At 32.8% G+C, this 23,173-nt stretch overlaps 2 protein-coding genes and 1 pseudogene across 2 annotated transcripts; 2 read left to right on the plus strand and 1 right to left on the minus strand.

The window, feature by feature from the left end:
• The first annotated feature begins 3,664 nt into the window (after positions 1 to 3,664).
• LOC122611018 (putative RING-H2 finger protein ATL21A) lies at positions 3,665 to 5,257 on the plus strand. Its single transcript, XM_043783969.1, has 3 exons — positions 3,665 to 3,978; positions 4,139 to 4,544; positions 4,746 to 5,257. The coding sequence occupies exons 1-3, from the start codon at positions 3,712 to 3,714 to the stop codon at positions 5,255 to 5,257; spliced, it is 1,185 nt and encodes a 394-aa protein (XP_043639904.1). The 5' UTR covers positions 3,665 to 3,711.
• Positions 5,258 to 7,577: 2,320 nt separating this feature from the next.
• Positions 7,578 to 13,784, plus strand: LOC122579599 (annotated as a pseudogene).
• Positions 13,785 to 13,866: 82 nt separating this feature from the next.
• LOC122579598 (endoglucanase 6-like) lies at positions 13,867 to 21,946 on the minus strand. The gene is made up of 9 exons (XM_043751795.1): positions 21,573 to 21,946; positions 21,185 to 21,397; positions 20,805 to 21,005; positions 16,297 to 16,386; positions 16,047 to 16,211; positions 15,305 to 15,589; positions 14,777 to 15,125; positions 14,623 to 14,685; positions 13,867 to 14,537 (listed from the first exon to the last, which is right to left on the minus strand). Exons 1-9 carry the CDS (start codon positions 21,783 to 21,785, stop codon positions 14,248 to 14,250), a joined length of 1,869 nt encoding a protein of 622 aa, XP_043607730.1. The 5' UTR covers positions 21,786 to 21,946; the 3' UTR covers positions 13,867 to 14,247.
• Between the last annotated feature and the right edge of the window lie 1,227 nt (positions 21,947 to 23,173).

The raw sequence follows: 23,173 nt of genomic DNA on the forward strand, positions 1-23,173 counted from the left end.
ACTCTTCAACATGCACCCAAATTCTTTGGGCTTTCCTTTATCTTTCTCGGCTCTCACCCACGTCAACAACTCCTCTATTGTTTCTTTTCTTTTTTCCCAATAGTGATATTATTGTTTTGGGTTTTCTTTGTTTGATGATCTGAGCCCACGATGGTGATTTAGGCTTGTCTCCCCCCCCCCCCCCCCCCCCCCCCCCTTTTTTTCTTTCTATTAATGTGTATGTGGTGGTTGAAAGTTAAACAAATGCAAATACTATTTGAACATTTTCTTTCTTACCTATTTGTTTATTTTAATTTGCCAATGCAATGTACTTATTTTAGTTCATTATTAATATTTTAATATTTACCCAAGTTGAAAAGGCAGGGAAATATTTTTCTTCAGTGGCCTTATTAATTACCAAGTTACTAACTAACCATTTGTCCATTAGTAACAATTTTGAAAAAGGCCCAACCTAATACCAAATCTACTTTGTATGCGGGACGCCAACACTGGAGGCCCATCTACGTCACACATGCAATTTATTTTATCTATTTTATTTTCAATTTCTGAACGCTTTTTATATGCTTTTGCGTCATGTGTGTTACACGAGAATGACCGGCTAGAATGTAGAATCATGTGTGATACGGTGCATTTATCATTTTCTTAGAAGGTTTTAATGTTATTTTGATTGAGAACTTGTTTCATAGTCTTACCGCAAATATATATGATAAAATCACATTTTTTAGAACCTTTATTTGTTCAAACTCAAAAACTCATAAAGATAAATCAAATAGCTACTCTATTGTCTATTATTCTGCATCATATTGCTACTTATGTGGTGTGAATCGGCTAATTTCTTATAGTAACGTGTTTTTATTTTTGTAATGTAACGACTCAAAATACACATAATGTGTTTGATACGAGTAATTTCAAGTGGTTTAAGGCTAAATTGTGGCTGGTTATGCATATTAATACAGAGTATTATGATATGATGGAAATATACGTCAAAGGGGGATGACAAGTCAACACGAATAGGGTTTTGTTTTCTTAAATTTTGTATGACAAGTAAATTGCAAATCTCTGAATTATAGAGGTTTCTCATCGAGAGTTTAAATTTAGTATCCATAATGTGAGGGGTTCTCCAACACAAATTCGGTCAAAAGAACGTATGTTAGACTTCATAATCTTTGTGAGTAATTAACACCTTTCAAAAAAACTTGTAAATTGCAAATGATTTTGGTCGATAATATGCCACAAAATGTGCAAACTAATTACAAACTACTAATAATCTGATATAAACATCAAACACGCTCTAAACAACTATCTACCAATAAACTAAAACAGAATTGAGATGTTCTTGAAACGACATGTGGCGTAATCCTTGATCGACACATGTCTTTTTAATTTATTTATTTTATTAGATTAGTTTTTTTAATTGTATATAGATTATTTCTTTATCAGACTTAGAATTAAATTATAACTCTTGGCTTATTAATGCAAAATACATTATAGGTTTATTTGATTGATTGTTTTCTCATTGATAAATTGTCTCTTTTTTTCTCAATTCTTCAACTCCTATTACTTATATTACTTATAATAAGTTATTAACATGAAGACTTCAACATTTTGAGTTTACGATCCGAAATTACAAGGCTATTTGCCGTTATCCATTATGCTTACAAGTTCATATTTTGATGTGATTCTAAAAATTTAAGGTATATTCAAAACTCTAACTAAACATATATTATATTTATCATTACTGTTTATTATAATTTAGTTTCGATCATCAAACTAATTTAATTGGTACTCACGAATCTTGTATGAGACATATTCAAATTTCTTTAGGATACAATCTATATATCTACTGTATATTGTACGGGTATTAAGACTAGTTTAATTATAAGATAATGAAAATATATAGATAGATCAAATCAAAAATCACACATAACAACAAATAAGCAACAACAAAAAAGACATGTCGACCTACCAGTACCACTACCACCTCTCACGGAGGGAACCTTTCCCTTTCGTATGATCGTATCTGCTGTTAATTGCACAATTCATCCCTCAGACTATTATTAAGATACATTTTAACCCTTAAACAATATAAAAATCTAAATTTAATTCTAATAACTTTTGGTTTGTTGGCAATCATATCCATCGGTTCCTTTTCCTATCTGTCAACACTCTACTCACGTGTTTCTTCTAAATGAATTAATGAATATGATTTTTATTAGTGTTCAGACCCGTTCATTGGACGAGTAGTCTCAAGATATATAAATCTAATAATAATTGTGAATTAAAAAGTGTATGACCAATATCACAATTAACTTCATATCAATATTGATTCTAGTTTACCTTTTTTTTCAACTGTAGTTAAATAAAAAGAAAAAAAAAAGTGTATGACCAATATCACAACTAAATCAATACGAAAGCTAAAGAAGAAACATATGAAAATTAACTCCATATAAATATTGATTCTAGTTTACTTTTTTTTTCCAACTTTAGTTAAATAAAAAGAGAAACAAAAAGTGTATGACCAATATCAACTTAATGAATACAAAAGCTAAAGAAGAAACATATGAAAATTAATTCCATATAAATATTGATTATAGTTTATTTTTTTTTTCCAACTTTAGTTAAATAAAAAGAGAAACAAAAAGTGTATGACCAATACCACAACTAAATCAATACGAAAGCTAAAAAAAAATATGAAAATTAACTTCATATAAATATTGATTCTAGTTTACTTTTTTTCCCCCCAACTTTAGTTAAATAAAAGAGAAACAAAAAGTGTATGACCAATATCAATATCATAACTTAATCAATACGAAAACTAAAGAAGAAACATATGAAAATTAACTCCATATAAAGATAATAATAATAATAGTAATAATAATAATAAAGATTTTTTAATTATAGGTAAGTCATTTTTTATTAAATAAATATTTAAAAAATATGAGATTAATAAAGAGGGAGTATTATGTTAAAGGAAAGAGATTAGTGATGCCAAGTGTAACCCAAATCCTCTTTTAGTTATATTATGTTGTTTGTTTTCAATATCATCTCAAATTTTACATCACAAAACTGGTTTGACAGACACCAATGCACCATAACAAGATCCCATCAGTATATATATTTTAGCCAACCCCAACATACAAACCATAAACCAAGCGTATACCACGTACCTACAACCATAAATACCACCTCCAGCTTACCTAACATTTTCATCTTTCATTCAAACCAACACTTATTTATAACAACCAATCACCCATCATTCACCTTTCTCATCTTTGTCTTCATTAATGTATTCTTCAGGTTTCTGTCACTTTTAAGTTGACATGTTTCATAAAGATACAATTATAAATATTCAATACTCATAAGATAATATTGTAAATTGTGTAATACTATGATCATTATGGATGTTTGAACCTCTACTTTTATGTTGCTTTGCCGAACATGAATTCAAAGTTTAGCTAGGCTTTTTAATTAAGAGCAAAATTATAACTTGTTAACTTTTTGATTTAAACAAGTTCTAACCTCAACGAACTCAAAAAGTACTTCTTTATGTTAGGGGACTATAAATGTCTCTCAACCAAAAGCTGGGTATCCTCTCTTTCTCTCTAGCTATATATAAAAAGTTAAAGAAAGATGACAAATAGATTATTTATATCAATTTGACAAATTTGAACTCATTATGAATTCTCCCTGTCATCAAATTCTTTCCAACAGATGGATAAGATAACATTCCTACTATTCTTCTTGTACTTATTATTCTTGTTCAAATGTATTTCGGGCACTTCTGATGACTGCAGTCCGGCCTCATGCAGTCCCACGGGACCTCAGGTCCGGTTTCCATTCCGTATCCGCAATCAACAACCATCACATTGCGGATATCCCGGCTTTGATATCTCGTGTAACAAACAAAATCAGACCATCCTTAACTTAACATCCTCTAACTCATCATACCTTGTCAACAAAATTTCCTATAGTGGCCAGGTATTCCATCTTGCTTAAAACTATTTTTAAGTGTTTATGTTCCTATCTTTGAATTATCTAATAAAGTGAATACATCATCTATAAACACTAAGAGTGCTTACTAGCTAGCTTGCTGTATAACAAAATAAAATAAACGGTCTATATATGTTATGGCTTGCAGATTATCTACGTTGATCCAGAGTTCTGTCTCCCAGAACGTATCAGCAATTTCAGTCTAACTGGGACGGCTTTTGATTTCAACAGCATACGGAGTTATAGGTTTTACAACTGCTCTATACAGAAGTCCAGTTACATGCTTCCGGGTGTGCATTTACCATGTCTAGGCAATGTGAATTATTCTGTTATTGCTGTACAGACTGCAATGATCCCAGAAAGAGAGACACCTTATAAGGATTGTCATGATATAGCGACAATCTCTGTGCCCATAAGGTGGTATGGCCATATGAAGCAGGAATTGGAGTTGATGTGGTTTACGCCTTTTTGTAGATCTTGTGAAGTTGAAGGTAGACTTTGTGGCTTGAAACGAAATGATGGACAAACTACCTGCTATGGTTCTACTACTGATGGTGAGTATACACACACACACACACACGTATATAATAATACTGTATAATGACAGGTTTGAATCCCCTTAGCCTAACCCATTTGGCCGACCCTGCTTTCCCAAAAGAAAAAAGAAATCAAATCACACAATTCGGTATTCAAATTTAGCTAGGGTGTTATTGGAATCCATGTTAATTAATTGTAATTTATTTTTGCTTGTTCAGGTATTCGAAGGAGTGCTAAGCATGGATTGATTATAGGCATTGGGGTATCGATATTAATATGTATCCTTGGGATTGTATGGTACGTTGCTAACAAATCTAGGGAATACGGTCAAACTGTGCACCAAAGTAGTAGTATTGATATATTGTCAATCACCTTATCTCCACGCCCACAATCGTCACCGGGGTTAGATTCGTCAACGATTGAGTCTTACACGAAGACAGTGCTTGGAGAGAGTCGTAGACTGCCAAAGGATGATGACACGTGTCCAATATGTCTTTCGAAATATAAACCTAGAGAGGCATTAAGGACAATTCCTGAATGTAATCACTATTTTCATTTGGATTGTATCGATGAGTGGCTTAAGTTGAATGCAACTTGTCCAATGTGTAGGAATTCACCTGAAAGGGACATATTTGGTTACAACTTTTCTTCATTACCAGCTTTCCCAAATTCTCTTCATAATAAACTATACATATTACTCATCAAAAAGGTGAATAGGTACCAGAGCTAAAATTAGAAAAATATTTTAACAATTCGAAACAGACAATGGGCATCGCATTTAAGGGGTACTATCTGTTTTATTTATAATGTGATTGCATAAAGAAAACAAGATATGACAGAAATAATATATGCTCGTAGTTGGCAGTATTATTAAAACTTTCTTTGGATCAAGTACTCTCCGGGGATTTAGGGCATTCATTCCCTATTTCCACTCCTATTCTGACGAATAATTAGGTTTTGTTCTTATAAACGTGTATAACCAACCCTATTCTAAATGTGGTGAGATTGTGGAGGTGTTTATTTTGACTATTCGGCTTATTTTCCATCAAGCCCATCTTTTGCTTATTTTGATAAGCTTATTTTATCGACATCTTTTTGAGAAAAGATTTAGTATGAATGAGAGAGACAGACTAATGGGCTGGATCAGTTCAAAACGCGGACACAAAATAACCCACCGATTCTGTCTTGTGTCTCAAGAAACAGAGTAGCCATTATCTATCATCATCAGGAGCGGCAACAGCATTTCCTATCATCAGTCTTAACTGGGTACAGTAAATCATCATTACCTCAAGGTAACTTTCTCGAACATAATTACAGTTTCTTCATCATATCCCGAGGTTAATTAGCATGCATACCATATATGCTACTCATTTGTGTATCCAATAATAATCCCATGCTGCTCCCAAAAAAATAAAAAAATTAAAGATTAAAAAAGGTGTCTGGATCAAGTATATTTATGATTAAATTTCATGGATACTGTTATAAACTCAATTCAGGGATAATTTATTCAATCGCATTTAGGCGTGGCCTCACTACAAGTGCAAGATTATTAACCCGACAACGGTTTACGCCTTCCATTTCTTATGTCCATCACCATGAAGATCGTAAGCGTCAGCATTCAGATGAGAAATCACCCTCTTTTCTTCAAAGTCGATCATATGGTGTGTAGGCAGCCGTGGCTTACGTTATCAAGATCCAAGATGGTCTCATTTTATTGGGGCACCAAGTTTAAAATTTTTTTTATTTTTTATTTTGGAATAATTTGGTGTAATTATATATTATATTATATTATATTATATATATTATTAATGGAGAGTGGATTATGAATAGTAACCGCCTACGTGGTGTGTTACTATTCGTCGAATAAATCATGAATAATAACTGCCGACGTGGCGCATTACTATTCGTGCACGTCACATCCTGAATTACTAATCAGATTTTGCCATATCGCATTTCATTCGGATTTTTAAACACATATTACTTATTTGTTTATCACACTCTTTTTCCTTTTGGGTTCTCAAACAATATATTGTAACTTTTTTATGGTTATATCCCGTACCATAACCACCATTCCAATTTTGTCACATCGCATCTCGTTTGGGCTTTTTATTACACATTACTTATTTGTTTTTTTTCACACTTTTTTTTCCGCTTGAGTTCCCAAATAGTATATTGCAACTTTTTTATGGTCATATGTCATAATATTATGTACCTTTATTTGGTTTTTGCACACTTTTTTCTTTGTGATTTCTAATAATAGATTGGGACTTTCATTTAATTTATTTCTTTGTGCATATTGAATATATGTATTCGATAATATAAACTTTTGGATGCGTTTGTGGTATTGCTTTAAATAAATATATCTTTCGTATGGTAAACTTTTTAAGCTAACATATATAGCGACACATCATAAATAACGAAATGTAATCACAGTAATTGACACTCTACAACACTCAGTTGTAAGCTAATGTGGTTTTTTCATTAGATAAAAATATATATTTGAAACAAACTTATCTATGATTGAATGAATTTTAATTAAGCAGTCGGAGATTCAACACAAATACTTTAAAACAACACAAAAAAAATTTTGAGGGGCCTGCAACGCGGGCTCAAATTATACTAGTTATACTAAGTCGGTCAAGCTTCATATACACTGTTAAAACACAAAGTCATGAATAGTAGTCTCGAGTGACGTTTCCTAATTCGGTCGAGCTTCATATACACTATTATTACTAGCATTTTATCTGTGCAATACAACGGTGGTGGTGATAGCGGCGGCGTTTGGTAGTGGTAGTGACGGTGTGATTATTATCATTGTAAAAATAATTAATGTAAAAGGGGTAGTGTAATTAGTATTTTAGGAGTTGATACGTTTATATTGTAAATTATTTTATTAAGGGTGTTATATGTATTTTAAGTTAAAATGATCTTTTTCTATTAAAACATTTTTATGATAGAAAGTGAAGTGCTACGAGAGAATATAATGTTTGGCTATTTATTCTTTTATTATTATTATTATTATTATTTTTTCAATTCTTTCCATTTTTCATATCTTCTTTTCATCTGTAACAGAGTTAAAACCCTAAAGTAAAACCCTCATTTCCAAATCCAAGATACTATAGGTTTCATTTTAATTTCTAATTATATAAATGTTATTACAATACCAATATCTATAATTCTTGTACAATTTGTGAATCTTGATCGATCCATTGACAGGGACAGGTGAATCATTATCAATGGCATACAGACGAAATCTCATTTCAAGAACCAAACTTTTTGGTCAACAACGATCAATCACACCTTCAATTTCACATTTTAATTATCACAATGACGAAGAAAATAAAACCCATCAACCCAAGGAAAAAAATCTGAATGCTTTCACTCAATCAAGATTTTATAGTAACGGGTTAGGATTCGGGAGTAGCGGTGTGAGTTTTCGCGATTCGAGATGGCGTCGAGATGTACCAATGGGGACAATGAGTGGGCTTTTGTTGGCTAGAAATATGTCAACTGGTATTGGTGATGGAGTTGGAGATAGGTTTGAGTATATTGATGAGTTGGCTGAATTTTTGTCTAATAAAACTGCGGAAAGTGACACAAGCAGCCCCTGCTATTAGTGAAGTTGTTATTGCTGCTGCGGATTCCTGGCCACCTATTGCATTTTTGCAGTATTTTATTGATGGGATTCATACTTTTACCGGATTTAATTGGTAAGGCAATATGAACAAAGTTAATATTTTCTGCATGTTTGTATGTTGTTAATAATTATAGTTTGCTGATAATGTAGTTTGGTTTGGTGGGAACATAAAGCATGTGGGCGAATTCGTGTTTGAGTTTTAGATGTTTTGGTTGTGGACTTGTTACATTGATGGTGTCCTTTTTCCCCAAAAGAAGACTCAGGTTTGAAACTTCCTTAGGTAAACATCTTGGGAGTGGCTAGGAAAATGGTTGGAATTGGTCATGGGGACCTTGATGAGGCTGCGTACATCTGAGCCAAAAAGACTCACCATTCCGTTTACCTTGTTTTTACTTTGATAGTAAATGTATCATAAGGGAAATGATTAAATAGGGTTACAATCAGGCTTTGTTGGACCGTGGGTTATTGAAGATAGTGAAATAATCTTCTGGCTAGCGTTTAAGAAACCTAAAGTCCAAACAATGTTGGTATGTGATTATATGTTCATACCAATTTATTATATACTTGGTGCATCTTAATGTTCTTTTACACTAATTAAGTAGTGGACTAGTGGCGTATAATTTGTTTCAGAAAAAGGCTTTGCTTTGTAGTCTATCAGTCTATGTCTAACAGATTACATAAACTCTGTTGTTGCCTTGTAGGCTTTTAGTAGTTCATGTTGCGGGAAATTACACCGTATCTGTTGATTTCCACAAGAAATATAGATGAATTGGCAGCATGACATCACTGACAGGATACAATGATGTAGTTTTAGAAATAAATAAAAATATGTATACACGCTCTAACCATGGAAGACCTTCTTAAGTGTTGGGAAAAAAAGCTAAAAACCATGTTATCTGTTAGCCAGTAAAAAGGCTTCACTAAGTGATACCAAAAACTTGACTCAGTAAAAGTCTGCTTTCATTATTCTACCAAAGACTTGTGGGAAATTATACTACCTATCTAGATGTGGTGTATATGTTTCCAATTGTAAGAATTTGATGATGAACTGCTATTAACAGGTCTGCAGATATGACATGGTATTACTTTTGACTTGTCATGACATTTTGTTCTCTATGAGACTTTTTCAGCTTACTGTATATGCCTAATATTTTTTTTTGGTAAATTGTATTATTTCTCAAAATATACAAATTTACAATATAAACAACTTGGACATGCCCAAGTATTTCATATATGTCTAATTTTCAGTAAGCAAAAATAGTAGATGTGTAATACGTTGATGTTTCAAGGCCCGAAACATGAAAGTCATTATAACTCATCCCCAACGATAGTGAAAAAGATTTTGTAGCTCAACCTTCAAGAAATCTTATATTTCAAAAAGTTTTGTTATGCAACGAAACTTTGATATTAACTGTGTGTCTGTGTTTGATGTATTCTACATGTGGAATGGATGTCCATGCTTAGTTGAAATTTCTCTTTCATTTTTAGAATCAGATTATGTGTCGTATCTCCTGTACTGATCTTTTGCGTCTTTTGTCAGGTGGGCAAGCATAGTAATTACAACTCTCATTATTAGAACATTGACAATTCCGGTCATGATTAATCAGCTTAAAACATCTACAAAGTTTAATGTAAGTTATATACTATGTCCACCTTTTATTTATTACTAGAACATTGTCAATTCTGATCATGAGTAATCACCTGAAAGCAACTACGGATTTAACTGTTAGTTATATATTATGTCCACTTTTCTTTTGTTAGAACCTTGTCAATTCCTGATCATAATTAATCAGCTGAAAGCAAGTACAAAGTTAACTGTAAGTCAATGATCAGCTGTTGGTACCACCTTTTGGAGTGGGGAACAGATTTGATACCATGACCTCTTTCCTGACCAAAGTCCTCCACGTTGGCTCCACCTAGCATTTAAAATGGGTGATGGTATCACTTAGGCCGAAGCCCCGTGGTTGTCCACTTTTTCTTACAATCGACTCTTTGCATGACATATATCTGAGTTTTTGCATTTGCATTTACATATATGTAATATCTGTTACAGACTTACAGTATCCTATAGGCCATAGCTTCTTGAAACTGTAAAGTTTTTCATAAACATGGTATCTAAGCTTTTTCCCAGTTATTTGATTGTCATATTTTGTTAAGTTGAGCTGGGTATTGTATTTGTGGTTTACTCAGATTTTGAAACCAGAACTGGATCAGATTAATCAAGAGATGCAAGATAAGGTATGTGCATCAAAATGTCTTTTTAATGTTGCATAGTGAAAGCCCAAAGCTGAAACTTTTTTCTTCAAGCTACTAAATTATATGCTTGTGATTTGTGAATCTCTATTCTTTGACGGCACCATATAACTATTGGTAATGATTAGTTATTCATTCAAATAGAAGGCTTAGTAAAGTCATGAGCTTAGCTTCATTAATGTGATCTGAATGTTTGTTTATGGAGTCATTGTCCTGTTGATTCCTTACTGAAAAAGTTATGTTTAACATTCTAAAAAGTTACTAACTTCTGTTAGTACGAAAACTACCTTTTTTAGGGCATGAGTCTGTCAGTTAAATCTGAGGGTCAAGCTAAAATAATGGAGGTATTCTCAAAGTAAGCGCTAATCCATGTTCCTTATTACATAATTACACTTGCTCATATAATATTAATGTCAATATTTGATATAATATTAATGTCAATATTGGAACATTATATTTCTGCAGATATGGTGTTAGTCCTTTAACCCCATTCAAGGGGGCCCTCATCCAAGGCCTGGTTTTTGTCTGTTTTTTTCTTGCGGTAAGTAAATAAATTAATTTGTAATAAAACATTCAATCAATTGATCATGGTGTAAACTTTATTCAGTGTTACATTATAAAAAGAAAATGAAATTACTGATCTTATAGAAGTAAATGGAAATGTTGCATTTCTATATCTGGAGTTAAATTCTTTATACCTTTCATCTGCAGATTCAAAACATGGTGGATAAGGTTCCATCTTTTCAAACTGGTGGTGTGTCTTGGTTCACCGATCTTACCACTGCTGATCCTACCTACATACTTCCTTGCTTGGCTGCATTTTCTTATTGGATGACTGTGGAGGTAAACATTTACCTGTATGATCTACAAAATTTGTTAACTGCTGTTTTGCTTGATTCTGTGTATCTTAAACATCATGTCATAGAAGATTAAAAATTGGTATCCATCGCTCCACCACGTTTGACTATTCTCATTTGTGAGCCTCCAGTTTACTCGCTCTATACCCATAATACAAATATTGATATCAAGCCTTATGCAAAGTTTACATGGCTTTTTTTGTGAACATATTTTATTTGCCGTGTTCAGTTTAACGCGCAAGAAGGATTGGAAGGCAATCCTACTGCTAGTACCATGAAAAATGTCTCAAGAGGTTTAGCTGCTCTGACAGTTCTTTTTACTGCTGCTTTCCCGAAGGTAGATTTCATAATTTTTTGACAGTTCAGTGTTTTATTGCAATGGATGGCCCTCTCGCCGTTCGATGAAAATTGCAACAATTTCCAGTTTTAGATATATCATTACAAGTTCACAGTACTATAACGATCGACATGACAGGTCTTTCAAATTATCTACAGTCATACATGATATGTAGGCTTCTATTTCTTCTCTAGCTGGTCCCATCTAAAACATCTGATTCTTTTCCGTACCACTCAAACCAACTAGCTCCTCATTTGAGGATATATATATATATATATATATGTATGTATATATAGGAAAAGGTTCATGTGAGAACCATTGGAATTGGAAGAACCATGAGAGCTTCTATATTATAACTTGATGTTCATATGTGAATGGTGTATGTGAACACATTCGTTCACATATGAACTATCAAGTTATACTTATAATTACTTATGTGAATTGTTCTCACATGAACCTTACCCTATATAATATATATATATATATATCGTCAAATGAGAAGCTAGTTGGTTTGAGTGGTACGGAAAAGAATCAGATGCGTTAGCTGGGAAACCACAGTTACCCCTGCAATTTTTAATCATCAGCTTTCTACAAAAAAACTTTGATCAAATGCAACAACTTTCAGATAGGCTATTATTTTCCTCCACATTACATTTTCACGATCAGGTCGAAACTCATATTTACAACTTATTCCTGGTTGATGGGAATCAGCTTTTACACTTTGTTTGACACTTTGACAGCTTAAACTAGACTTTGCTATTGATTGGATAGATTTCGGCATGACCAATGGATGGGAATCCTTATATACCTCATGTGGGAAACCCACTACTGACACAGGCTATGGATTTATGCTTACAACAATATCACAACTTTCATGTACATGCAATACATTGATGTCTGTGTTATACATGTCACCCACGTTTTGTAAATTATACGCATTTTATTTTGATTACCCGTATTCTAAGCCATGTGGAACTCAACCTTGCTTCTTTTGCTGTTTCCGAATTTTGTTAAATGTTAGAGTTGAAGTATCAGTACTCTTAATTGATTCGTAGTTTTGAGGTTGATAGGAATCCAATGGACTAATTTTCTTGATTTTGTCATTTGGTGAGTTTACCTAATTATCTTTCAAAAGTAAACCATAATGTTGGAGAGTTGGCTTATCTCTTGAGTGGATCCATGTAAGAGAAAACGAAAAACCTGAACTAAAAGATCCCGTATTGACCCGTTACCCAAGATGTTATTCTCTGTGTCATGAAAATTGAATTATTTTCTTTGTTGATTTCCAAAATATTTGGACCATGTCTGAATTTCTTGGATGTCATTTTCATTAATATCATTTTCACATTTGTGCAGGCTCTTTTTTGTTATTGGATCACAACCAACTTGTTCTCTCTTGTATATGGACTTGGTGAGTTACTAGATTTCACTTGGAAATTGCTTATATGATAACTTATGTCGTATTCTTTCTGTTCATAGCTAGTTTCTGCTCAGTTTGAACAGACTTCAAGAAGTTCATATACCTACCCATCACCTCCTGTCTTATGTGTAGTTTGTTAAGCGATCCAGTTAAAGATTTATTTTCTTGCTTGCTTTTACACAGTAATCAAACGAAAGCGCGTGAAAAAGTTCTTGAACATACCCATAATAGTACCTCCTCCGATCAATCAATCCAAGCCGCCCATCTCCTTTTGGGATTCAATGAAAAAGTATGCTGCTGCACAAGCAATGGAACAACAAAACTTAGGAAATTCAAAGCCCTCACTCATGAGTAGAATTTTCTATCCAGCACGACTCCTCAGTGGGAGAACATCTTCAGAAGAAAATCCATCTTTAGAAGAGAATCCCCAAAGATCATCAACATCATCATCATCTTTTCTTAGCCATAGGATCAATAATTTAGAGAAGCAAGCCAAAAGAAGAAAGAACAAGAGGAGGCCAGTATGAAAGGCAACTTTAAAGTATATGCATTTTGATCTTTTCATCATGATGGGCATCTACCAAATAATGTCCTACCGTATATAAGAATTAACATATTTATAATATTCAAAGCTCTAACATGTCTCTTGTTTTGGAGACTGCCGATAGCATCCAGAAACGTGTTAGCAACTGCTCTATGACACTGAATCCAGAAAACCTTGTCTCTTGGATATACGATTATATATTTATGACACATGAGCTTTAGCTTATTTTGTCTTAGAATTCTATGTTAGAAATATTTTGTAGCAAGAACGGGACATTTGTCACACAGAATGTAACAAGATCTATAATCATATCGCAAGGTAAGAAAATGTTGCCAGATTTACACACAAACAAGAAGAGATAACACTTCAACCTATTTTGAAGTAAAAAGGGGGGGAAAAAAAAGAAAAAGAAAAAAAAGACAAAAGGATTCTTCCGATCACTTGTGTATTCGAAGTATGCCTTTTTCTTGTATCTGTCCTCAAATTGTATCATTCCAAGACCTAACGAAGGAGGAGGAGAAAGAGGATGAGCACTTCTTTTTTTAGACCGTCTCTTCACTCCTTTCACCCTCCATTCTCCAGACCTTATTCTTAAGCCCTAAAAGAAAAATCACAAAAAATGGACTTCCTTTGTAAGCTTCTTGTATACATCCTTTGGTCTTCTTTGACCGTTTACGCTAATGTGTAGCTTGAAACTGAGACTGTGGCTGGAGCATTAGTATGAATGTACACAAACTCAATGCTTTTTCCAGCCGGTAATGAGTTAACCCATGTTGGGAGCCCGTATGAACCACCTGCGGTCTTGGTTAGACCCCATAGAGGACCAGAGAGGTTTGTTACTGAAATGTTAAGGTTCTTGATTGTCTTGTTTGATTTGTTAGTCACTGTAACTGAGTATCTGTAGTATTTTTTACCATCGGCGTTCCATGAACTTGTAGTCTTTTGTGCAATTGCAGTTAAACCTAAAGATAGAATAAAAAAATAAGATACTTAAGATTAACAAAATTCTTATAAAGTTATGATCTTCGATGAAAACCAAGATTTTACCTGTATTTGGAGTCACTTTAGGCTCTGGTTGAACTGCTGTAGGCTTAAGAAGAGGGACTTCAACTGAATAAGTTAAATTAAAAGAGTTAAACTTGAAAGAAAACATTCGGAAAGATTTTTTATAAATGTGATTTAGTTTAGATTCACAATGTACCTTGAAGGAGTTGGTTATAACCTGCATGACCAGCATTTAGTCTAGCCAAAACTCCAAGAAGAGGTGCATTATTATATGTAGCAGGCTCAGTCTGCTGATAGTTGTCTCTTCGATCAGCAAAGTTGTCATATGCATCAGGCCCACCAACAATAGCACCTGTTAGGAGATTCGGGTCACTTGCTTTTCGGCTGAACCATGTAGCATACCCACCTCTGCAGGTCACGAATGAAGGGTTGACCTTAAAAGATACAATTGAAGACGCTCTATGGTGTACTTGTTGTGGGTAGTTTTTCCCATATCCAACCATATAACTTGTTGCTCTTGGGTTGTCTCCAAGAATATAATCCACCTACATAAAGATCAAAAATCAGCACAAAAGTTTTGATTTTTATTAGCTATTTATTTCTGTTTTTCTATAACAGCCATTTGTTATCTTGGCCAAAACCACTCTTAAAGTCCCCTTTTTTTTGAATAGGTTTAGCAACCATTGACTTTAAGAATTCAAAATGTAGATTAACTTCTGATTACCTGAGATTTGGCAAATGCTAGAAGTTGAGGAGGGGTGACGGTGCCAGAAGAACACTGTAAGTTTCTCCTTGCAGAAGTCAAGTAATCAGCATAGACAGTAAGGAGGAATGATGCACTTGTGACAAACTGTAAGTTGTTCCATCTTTGCCGGAAAATGAGCCCCCCTGGAGTCTTTTGAACATTGTGATTACTTTTTCCTAGGCATGAACACATGAAAAACTCTGCCTTTTGTTGGTACTTCCCAAACACTGGGGCATGACGACCGGCTTTTCCTCCCATCAACAACTGCATTAGGTCAACCGCAATACAAATTTTAGATACACTGGTAAATACTAATAGACTAGATGTGACAATTTCGATCCCATTTAGGCCTAATCAAGTTGATATGGTTTATAAATAATTACATAATTGGTATGCCTAAAAATAGACCTAAGCATAAGATGATAACATATTGCATAATGAATGGTAAGAGAGTTTTAAAAGAGAGAAAACTGTTATAATATATGTGTCAAACATCTAATGTATTGAGCATATCTTCACTTCTATGTTTTAGGTCTATCAATCATTTTCCATATAGTTTTAAGTCACATTTACAGTACTAAATGTTGTTAAAGTACCACTTTTTAAAAAAGTTTTTAACTATTTTATCCCAATTCCCAACACGTACAATTAGCCCATTTTTGTCACTTATCGATGTACACATTAATTATTAGATGTGCGTATGACTTAAATGGAATTTTACCTTAGCGACAAGGGTTTGAACACCAGCATACTTAACATCCCAACCGAACTCGGTCATGGACCAACCAGTCCCACCAAGTGTATCGCCGTTTCTACCTAGGTAATTCCGATAGTAATTATTGTTTGTTGCCTTGTACATCCAAGCAGCTCCCCACAACAATTCATCCTGCAAAAAAAAAAAAAAAGTTACGGTGAAAAAGAAAGAAGTTAGTTAATGCTGGTAAGTTCGTTAAGAGAAAATAATCACATACTGCGTATCCACTGACAGACCGATAGTACTTTTGTGCCACAGTTATGCTACTGTCATATTTACCCCTGTATTTGTCCGCAAAATCAAATAGCTGGAAAGAAAGACCAGAAAATTAGATTAGTGATAGTTGAGGGGTAAAGTTGAAATTTAATAAACATGAGGGACTCTCATAGTCTCATTCACGGGGCCATGTTTATGTTCACCGACAGTCTATGGGGTCCACTGGCTAAACAAACTAGATTGATATATGTGGTCCTAACAAATTTTAACGGTGGATACGTGATCCAACATGTGCGCCAACATAATCTTCTTAGATCGAATTTATATGCACAAGACATGCCTACCTAAGACCTCAATAGAGTGAATTTTTTGATAGATACAAAGTTAAACCTATGTTTACGAACTCAAACTATATGAATATTGTATTTTATAATAGGGTTCATGTGTGATGTGTTTAAACAAATGTTTTTTAAACTTGTGTTCTTGAGCATAAATTAAGATGGATATATTTAACTAACTTTGATTTTAAATATTGAAAATACGTATCAACAATTCATACTTAATCTAGTTTGTGTTTTAAATCCTGCTTTGAACATTTGTGCTCTACACATCAGAAATCGTACAAACACAATATCTTTCTTGATTAATACTAAAACGTGACTGGACTTTGGCATGTTTTGTTGAATGGAGATCGACATCCCAAGTGACTAAACGTTGCAGAATATGGTATGTGCTTGAAAAAGTAGTTAGTACTTAATGTATTTCTTTTTAGTATATATAAGACAACAATAATCCCAAATCCTAATAGAGTAAATTAATTAAAGTAATCACTATTCCATGATTTCCGCATTATAAATGCGGGCACCTTACACCTGGCAACGACCAGCCTGACAGTAAAAACCATGAAATCCCAACTTTTTGTATTTACTTCAACTGTCTTTACTAACATATACGCCTCTTTCTATATTGACTGATTTTTTTACTTGGGCTTATTGTTTCTAAATATCTTTAACTCTTATAAAAAAGTAATATAAAAATAGTTAACCAAGCTTTTTAAAGCCCTCTTATAATCTAAAACTATATTAAAAAAATATCACATATGATTTTATCCTATGTGTCAACTCCATATTTTTTTCAAAAATAAACTATATATTTTGAAAAAAAAAATAAACTGATATATATATTAATTAATTATAATAATAAATAAATAAATATATTGTAGAAATCTAAGATCTTCTCATTAGATAAAATGATATCTTCTCTTTAACTAAACTCACGTCTATACCAATGATATTCATTATATTTTATTCAACATTACATAAAGTTCTTTTCCTTTTTTTCTTATGATGATTATATAGAAGTTTTCAAAACTATATAAATATACAAAAATAAAACAAATAAATAAAACAAACTAAGTGAAAAAAATAGATTTAATTAGTTAAAAGATAACATCGAAACTCATAAATCTTAACATTATATTAACTACACCTTGAATATATGTTCCAAATTTAAACCTTTTGTTTTAATAAAACAATATCCTCTTTTAAGTATAAAAACTACTTGGTGTATACCTTCTTCTTTGCCAATAGCCGGTAAGTACAAATAAGATGAGTTTTATAGTAAACGTTCAACTAATTAATACACTTTAACAAAATCCTTGGGTTTCGTTAGCAAAACCCAAAAAAAATTGAGTCAATAAATTCAAGTAATTGTAAATCACCGGAGTCCGAGACCTACCCCACCGTTAAACCAAATTCTACATCCTAATGTTCTTTTTCTTTCTCTTTTGGAACGACACATTCTACCTCTTCTGGATTAGTCAATTAGCTAGATTAAATAAAAATTAAAACCACCATGGTGTTGATAATCCATTTCTAAAAATCGCAGCAACACCTTCAAATGAATATAACTGTTTTACTTTTTGGATGTTAAGAAGAACATTCAACACATAAGGCATAGACAAATTATACTCTTTGAATTATATATCCAGCCAATTGTAATTTTTCATGTGACTTTTAACTTTTTTGGAGAGAAATGTAGTGGATTGTCACTCTACATTAAGCATCAAATTGTATGTCTTTGAGTTCTGTTGTAACAAGACGACTACATGATACATGTTCTAGATGTAGATCATTTAGTGGCAACAAAAGGCAAATTACTAGAATTACTAGAAGAAAAACATATTACTAAATTCTTAATGATAATTTAAAGTATAACTTAATAGCTTAAGTCCTTCTATCTCTTTAAGTTCATATTTTGTCAAGCTTTTGGTTGAATCTATTTCTGTTCAACCATATGTTTATATGTTACTAAACTATTTATATAATTCACATCACGTAATTCTAATGAAATATGTTCGCTATCGTTTCTTCATATATAAAGTGTATTATATAGCTTTTTATACAGCTCGCGCATCGCGCGGATCAAAACCTAGTGTGTGTATATATATATATATATCCGCCTACTTCGCGAGTTAATTGGACTTATTTTTTGCCAAAACAAAATATGTTAGCTGCATTGAAACACTTCAATAACTCACGTACTTTGCGAGTTAATTTTGATAGAATTGGATGTTGTTGTTTTTTTAACCTAGCTATTTTGATTTTTGATTTTTTCATATTTAAAATTCACTACAACAAATTTGTCGTTTGTACGCACTTTTTCTACGCACTCCTTAAAATACGTAAAATTTTGTTAAGTTGTTCGCATTTATAAATGTATACAAATAGTCTACATTAAAAAGTGTGAAAAAAGTTACAAGTTTCACAATTAAAAGTGTGAAGGAAAATGTTTACACACTAATAAGTGTGTACACTATTAGATTTGTACGCGCTTTCAAATGTAAAGATCATTTTCTTCGCGGGTGATTTCTACGCACTGAAAAATCATTTCTTCGCGAGTTATCTCTATGCAAGTGCGTAGAAATCACTCGCGAAGAAATGATCTCCACACTTATAATTGTGTAAAGTAAAAAGTTTGTACACACTTATTAGTATGAACATTTTTCTTCACACTTAATGTGAAACTTGTAGCTTTTATTTTGTACACATTTTTAAGTGTGAAGTATTCAACAAAATTTTATGCACTTTTCAAAAGTGTGTAGAATAAAGTGTGTAGAAATGATTAATTTGTTGTAGTGACTTGTTGTATTTTTACTGCACTACTTATTGGGTTTTTTTTTTCTATATATGTATTATTTGAGTTAATCATATACGAGTAAATAATTCAAGTGTCATTGTCTTGAGTATATATATATATATATACTCGTATATTTTTTTGCATAGGTGATCCCTAAAAGTGGCTAAAACCTCAATTTCTTACAATGGTTTCGTTTTTGGATGAAATGTGTAAAAAAGATAACATACACATGAACCGTAGCTAAACGTAAGATTCTTACTATATCTACCATCCGTTTGAGAAAATGAACTTTTAGTGTTTTAGGGACCACCGCTACAAACATAAAAGAAAATGGACAGAACATGTAAGCAAAATAACATGCCTAAACTAGTTCACTCTGAGATTTTTATCTTGATTCGTTATCAAAGATTATAGGTCCATGACTAGTTTGGTAAAAAGCAATAAAATCTAGCAAATCTCAATTGGCCCCTACTCCTACTAACCACATACCAATGTTTGCTAATGTGCACTAGATTGACCACACAAAAGAATTTCAAGCTACAGTAGTGCATTTTACTCAACTCCAACCACTTTTGGAACATGCAACCATATTTACTAGCGTGCACCATAAATTAATTTTGACTGACATGCTACGCTTTCTGAAGGAAAAGCCTAACCATGCACTTTAAACCCAAATTTACCTGTAAAGTCGGCTATATATATGAAGTTGGGAATTGAAGTCGAGACTTCACAACCGTTTTTCTAACATACCCCCCCCCCCCCCCCCCCCCCCCCCCCCCCCCTTTTTTTTTTTTTTTTTTTCTTTTTCAATTTTTTTTTTTTTGGGCAAAATTAAAAGCGAAAAATATATCTATACTTCTATATCTATACTACTATATAAAAATTATAACCCCTATATTGAAAGTTTACATAAATGGGACAAGCGAATTGTCCATTAGTCCATTATATTAGAAAATATCTCTACTAACCCCTTTAAATCAAATACATTTACCTACACCAATAGATGTTGCCACCAACGTCATCTCCGACTTGGCGCATTATTAGACAAGTACCATGCTCGTTAATCACAAACCAAATTACAAATAATACTACTTACAGCCATTTGGACATACACCTTTAGATGACACTAAACTAATGATGTACAATATTTATTCTAATTCTAATATATAATATGATACGAGTAAAAATATAGAGTTTTCAGTCACAATGTGCAAAATATATATAGTGATTGAAAACTCTTTATTTTTACTCGTATCATATCATATATTAGAATTAGAATAAATCCCAACTTGGATTTTACTTGCTAGCTAGTACCGTGGACCAAGACTTACAGAGGTGAGACAATATTAATTGTGCGTCATGTGTACTGACCTGATAGGCATGAGAGAGGAGCAACTTGGAGTATGCAGGGTTGTAGCGACGGAACACGATGGAAGCTGCAGCCATAGCGGCCGCAGTTTCTCCAGCGAGGTCCGAACCAGGGTTATTTTGGTCAACTTTATAAGCATTTCTCGAAGTGGTCATATCCTCTGGCCTTTGCCAACAGTAATGGTCAGTGTTACCATCTCCCACCTATTAAAAAGAAATCCACATCATTTTAAATCAACATCCAAAACACATACTTGAATTTTGATAAAAACATGCATTATTAACATATAAGGATGGTCATCAAGTGGGTGGGTTCCACAAAAGATTGCACACAATTACTCAATACAAGCAAATTAATCAAAAGATTATGTGGTTTTAATTACCTCTCCATAAAGCACATGAGGTTGTGGGTGAGCTTTAATGAGGTAATCAGTACCCCATTTAACAGCATCCATGGCATGACCAAGCTCACCACTTTGAGCCAATTGCTTCCCATATTCTATTATGCTCCAAGACATCATTGTTACTGTGAATGCCATTGGCAGCCCAAACTTCACATTGTCCCCTGCATCATAATACCCTCCAACTAGATCCACCTATAAGAATATACAGTATAACAAAAACCAACCATCAACATTTCACCTTCTTTTTATTTTAATTTGAGTTGATTTTTTATAATTCAAGAAAACTTAATTTGTACCAAATGAATATAGTCTGTCAGTATATGTATTAGTCCATCAACCAAAAGATTGTAAAAAGTGAAATGTTTACCCCATTGACTTTGCCATCCTTGAGACCAGAATGGCCTCTCCATTTGACTCTTTGATTTCCAGGGAGGTAACCAGATCTTTGAGCTTCAAAAAAAAGAATGCTCTTAGTAAGAGCTTGGCCATAATTATGTCCACCTGCTAAAGCTAAAGGTAAAATCCCAATAAGGAGAAACAGAGTAGTTGCCATTGAATATAGTCTCATTAAAACCTCCATTAGAAATCAGTCAACTTTATTGTGGCTTTTTGGTTGTATATGTTTAAATGGCAATGTTGGTATGGGTTTATCAGTTTAGATTCTATATAGACCGACCAATTCTATATAGAGAGAGGTGTATGGGGGTGGGAAGAGAGATCGAGGGAGAGAGGATGTAGATACAATTATACAAATGTGGCAGAGACATGGTATATATGGAAGAGATGAAAGGGAAGGTGCCAAAAGCTCAGAAATGGGCAGAGCCTAATAAATGCTGGTTTTCTGAATTAATCTTCTTTTCTTTTAAAAAAACTCGATATAATAATAAAAAGTTTAAAAACAAAAAAATAAGTTTTTATTGTATACATTTAGTTTCTTTCATTTTTTTTTTCAACTAAGTTTTCAATAACCTTAAAATGTCCTATCACTATATTCATTATTTGTAAAAATCTTCATTTAAAATTTTAAAATATTTATAATATCCTTAATAAACTTAACTTACAACATCTACTCTTAACTACACTATCCTTTTTACATCAAGTACTTTTACATTAAGGATCATGCCGCTACCGACGCCACGCCATTACTGCCGCCACCCGTGACCCGTCACCGCTTACTCTACCACATCGCATCGTCCGAACAAATAGCTAGTATTGATATATATATATATATATATATATGAATCTGAATTTTGTCATGTTGAGAGATTAGAGCATGTGCATTACTTGGAAAGATCCTAATGTCTTTCGGGAGACTTTGTTTTGTGATGCTTTTAAATACTAATTGTATATTTCCTCTAATATATGTAAAAAAAAAAAGAAGTACTTTTACTCTGATCTCTAGGAATAGCTAGTTATGATGTTATAAAATTCAAACCAATGGTGATCTTGGCTTATAAGATGGTATTAAAGCAACCAAGTTTAAGACGTGCATATATACTTAACAATTGTACAATTGTCACTATGTATTATATATATTGTGTAATTATACAAAGCAACACAATAAAAACTAATAGAAGAATCATAATCCGCTAGTATATTACATATTCATATTGCGAAAACCTATACATTTTCACAAAGGGAAATGATATTGCTACAACAAAAATTAGACATCTAAAACAATACCTGCATCATTCAGTTGTATTTTGCGCATTATAATTTGTACGTTTGTTGTAGATAGCTAAATTTCGTTGTATGAATATCACTTCCCTTTCACAAAAATAGTTAGAATTTGTTAGTATTTTAGTATACCGACAATGAGATATACAAATTGTACTACTCGACATGAATTTAGAGTCTACAATCGTAGAAGTCAATATGACTCTAACATTGTGTTATTGAGATTAATTTATAAAAGAAAGAAAGATATTGGAAAATAAATTTGTATCCTTTTAAATCACCCCAAATATG

The sequence above is a fragment of the Erigeron canadensis genome, chromosome 8 (assembly GCF_010389155.1).
Source record: "Erigeron canadensis isolate Cc75 chromosome 8, C_canadensis_v1, whole genome shotgun sequence".
Classification (NCBI taxonomy): Eukaryota; Viridiplantae; Streptophyta; class Magnoliopsida; order Asterales; family Asteraceae; genus Erigeron; species Erigeron canadensis.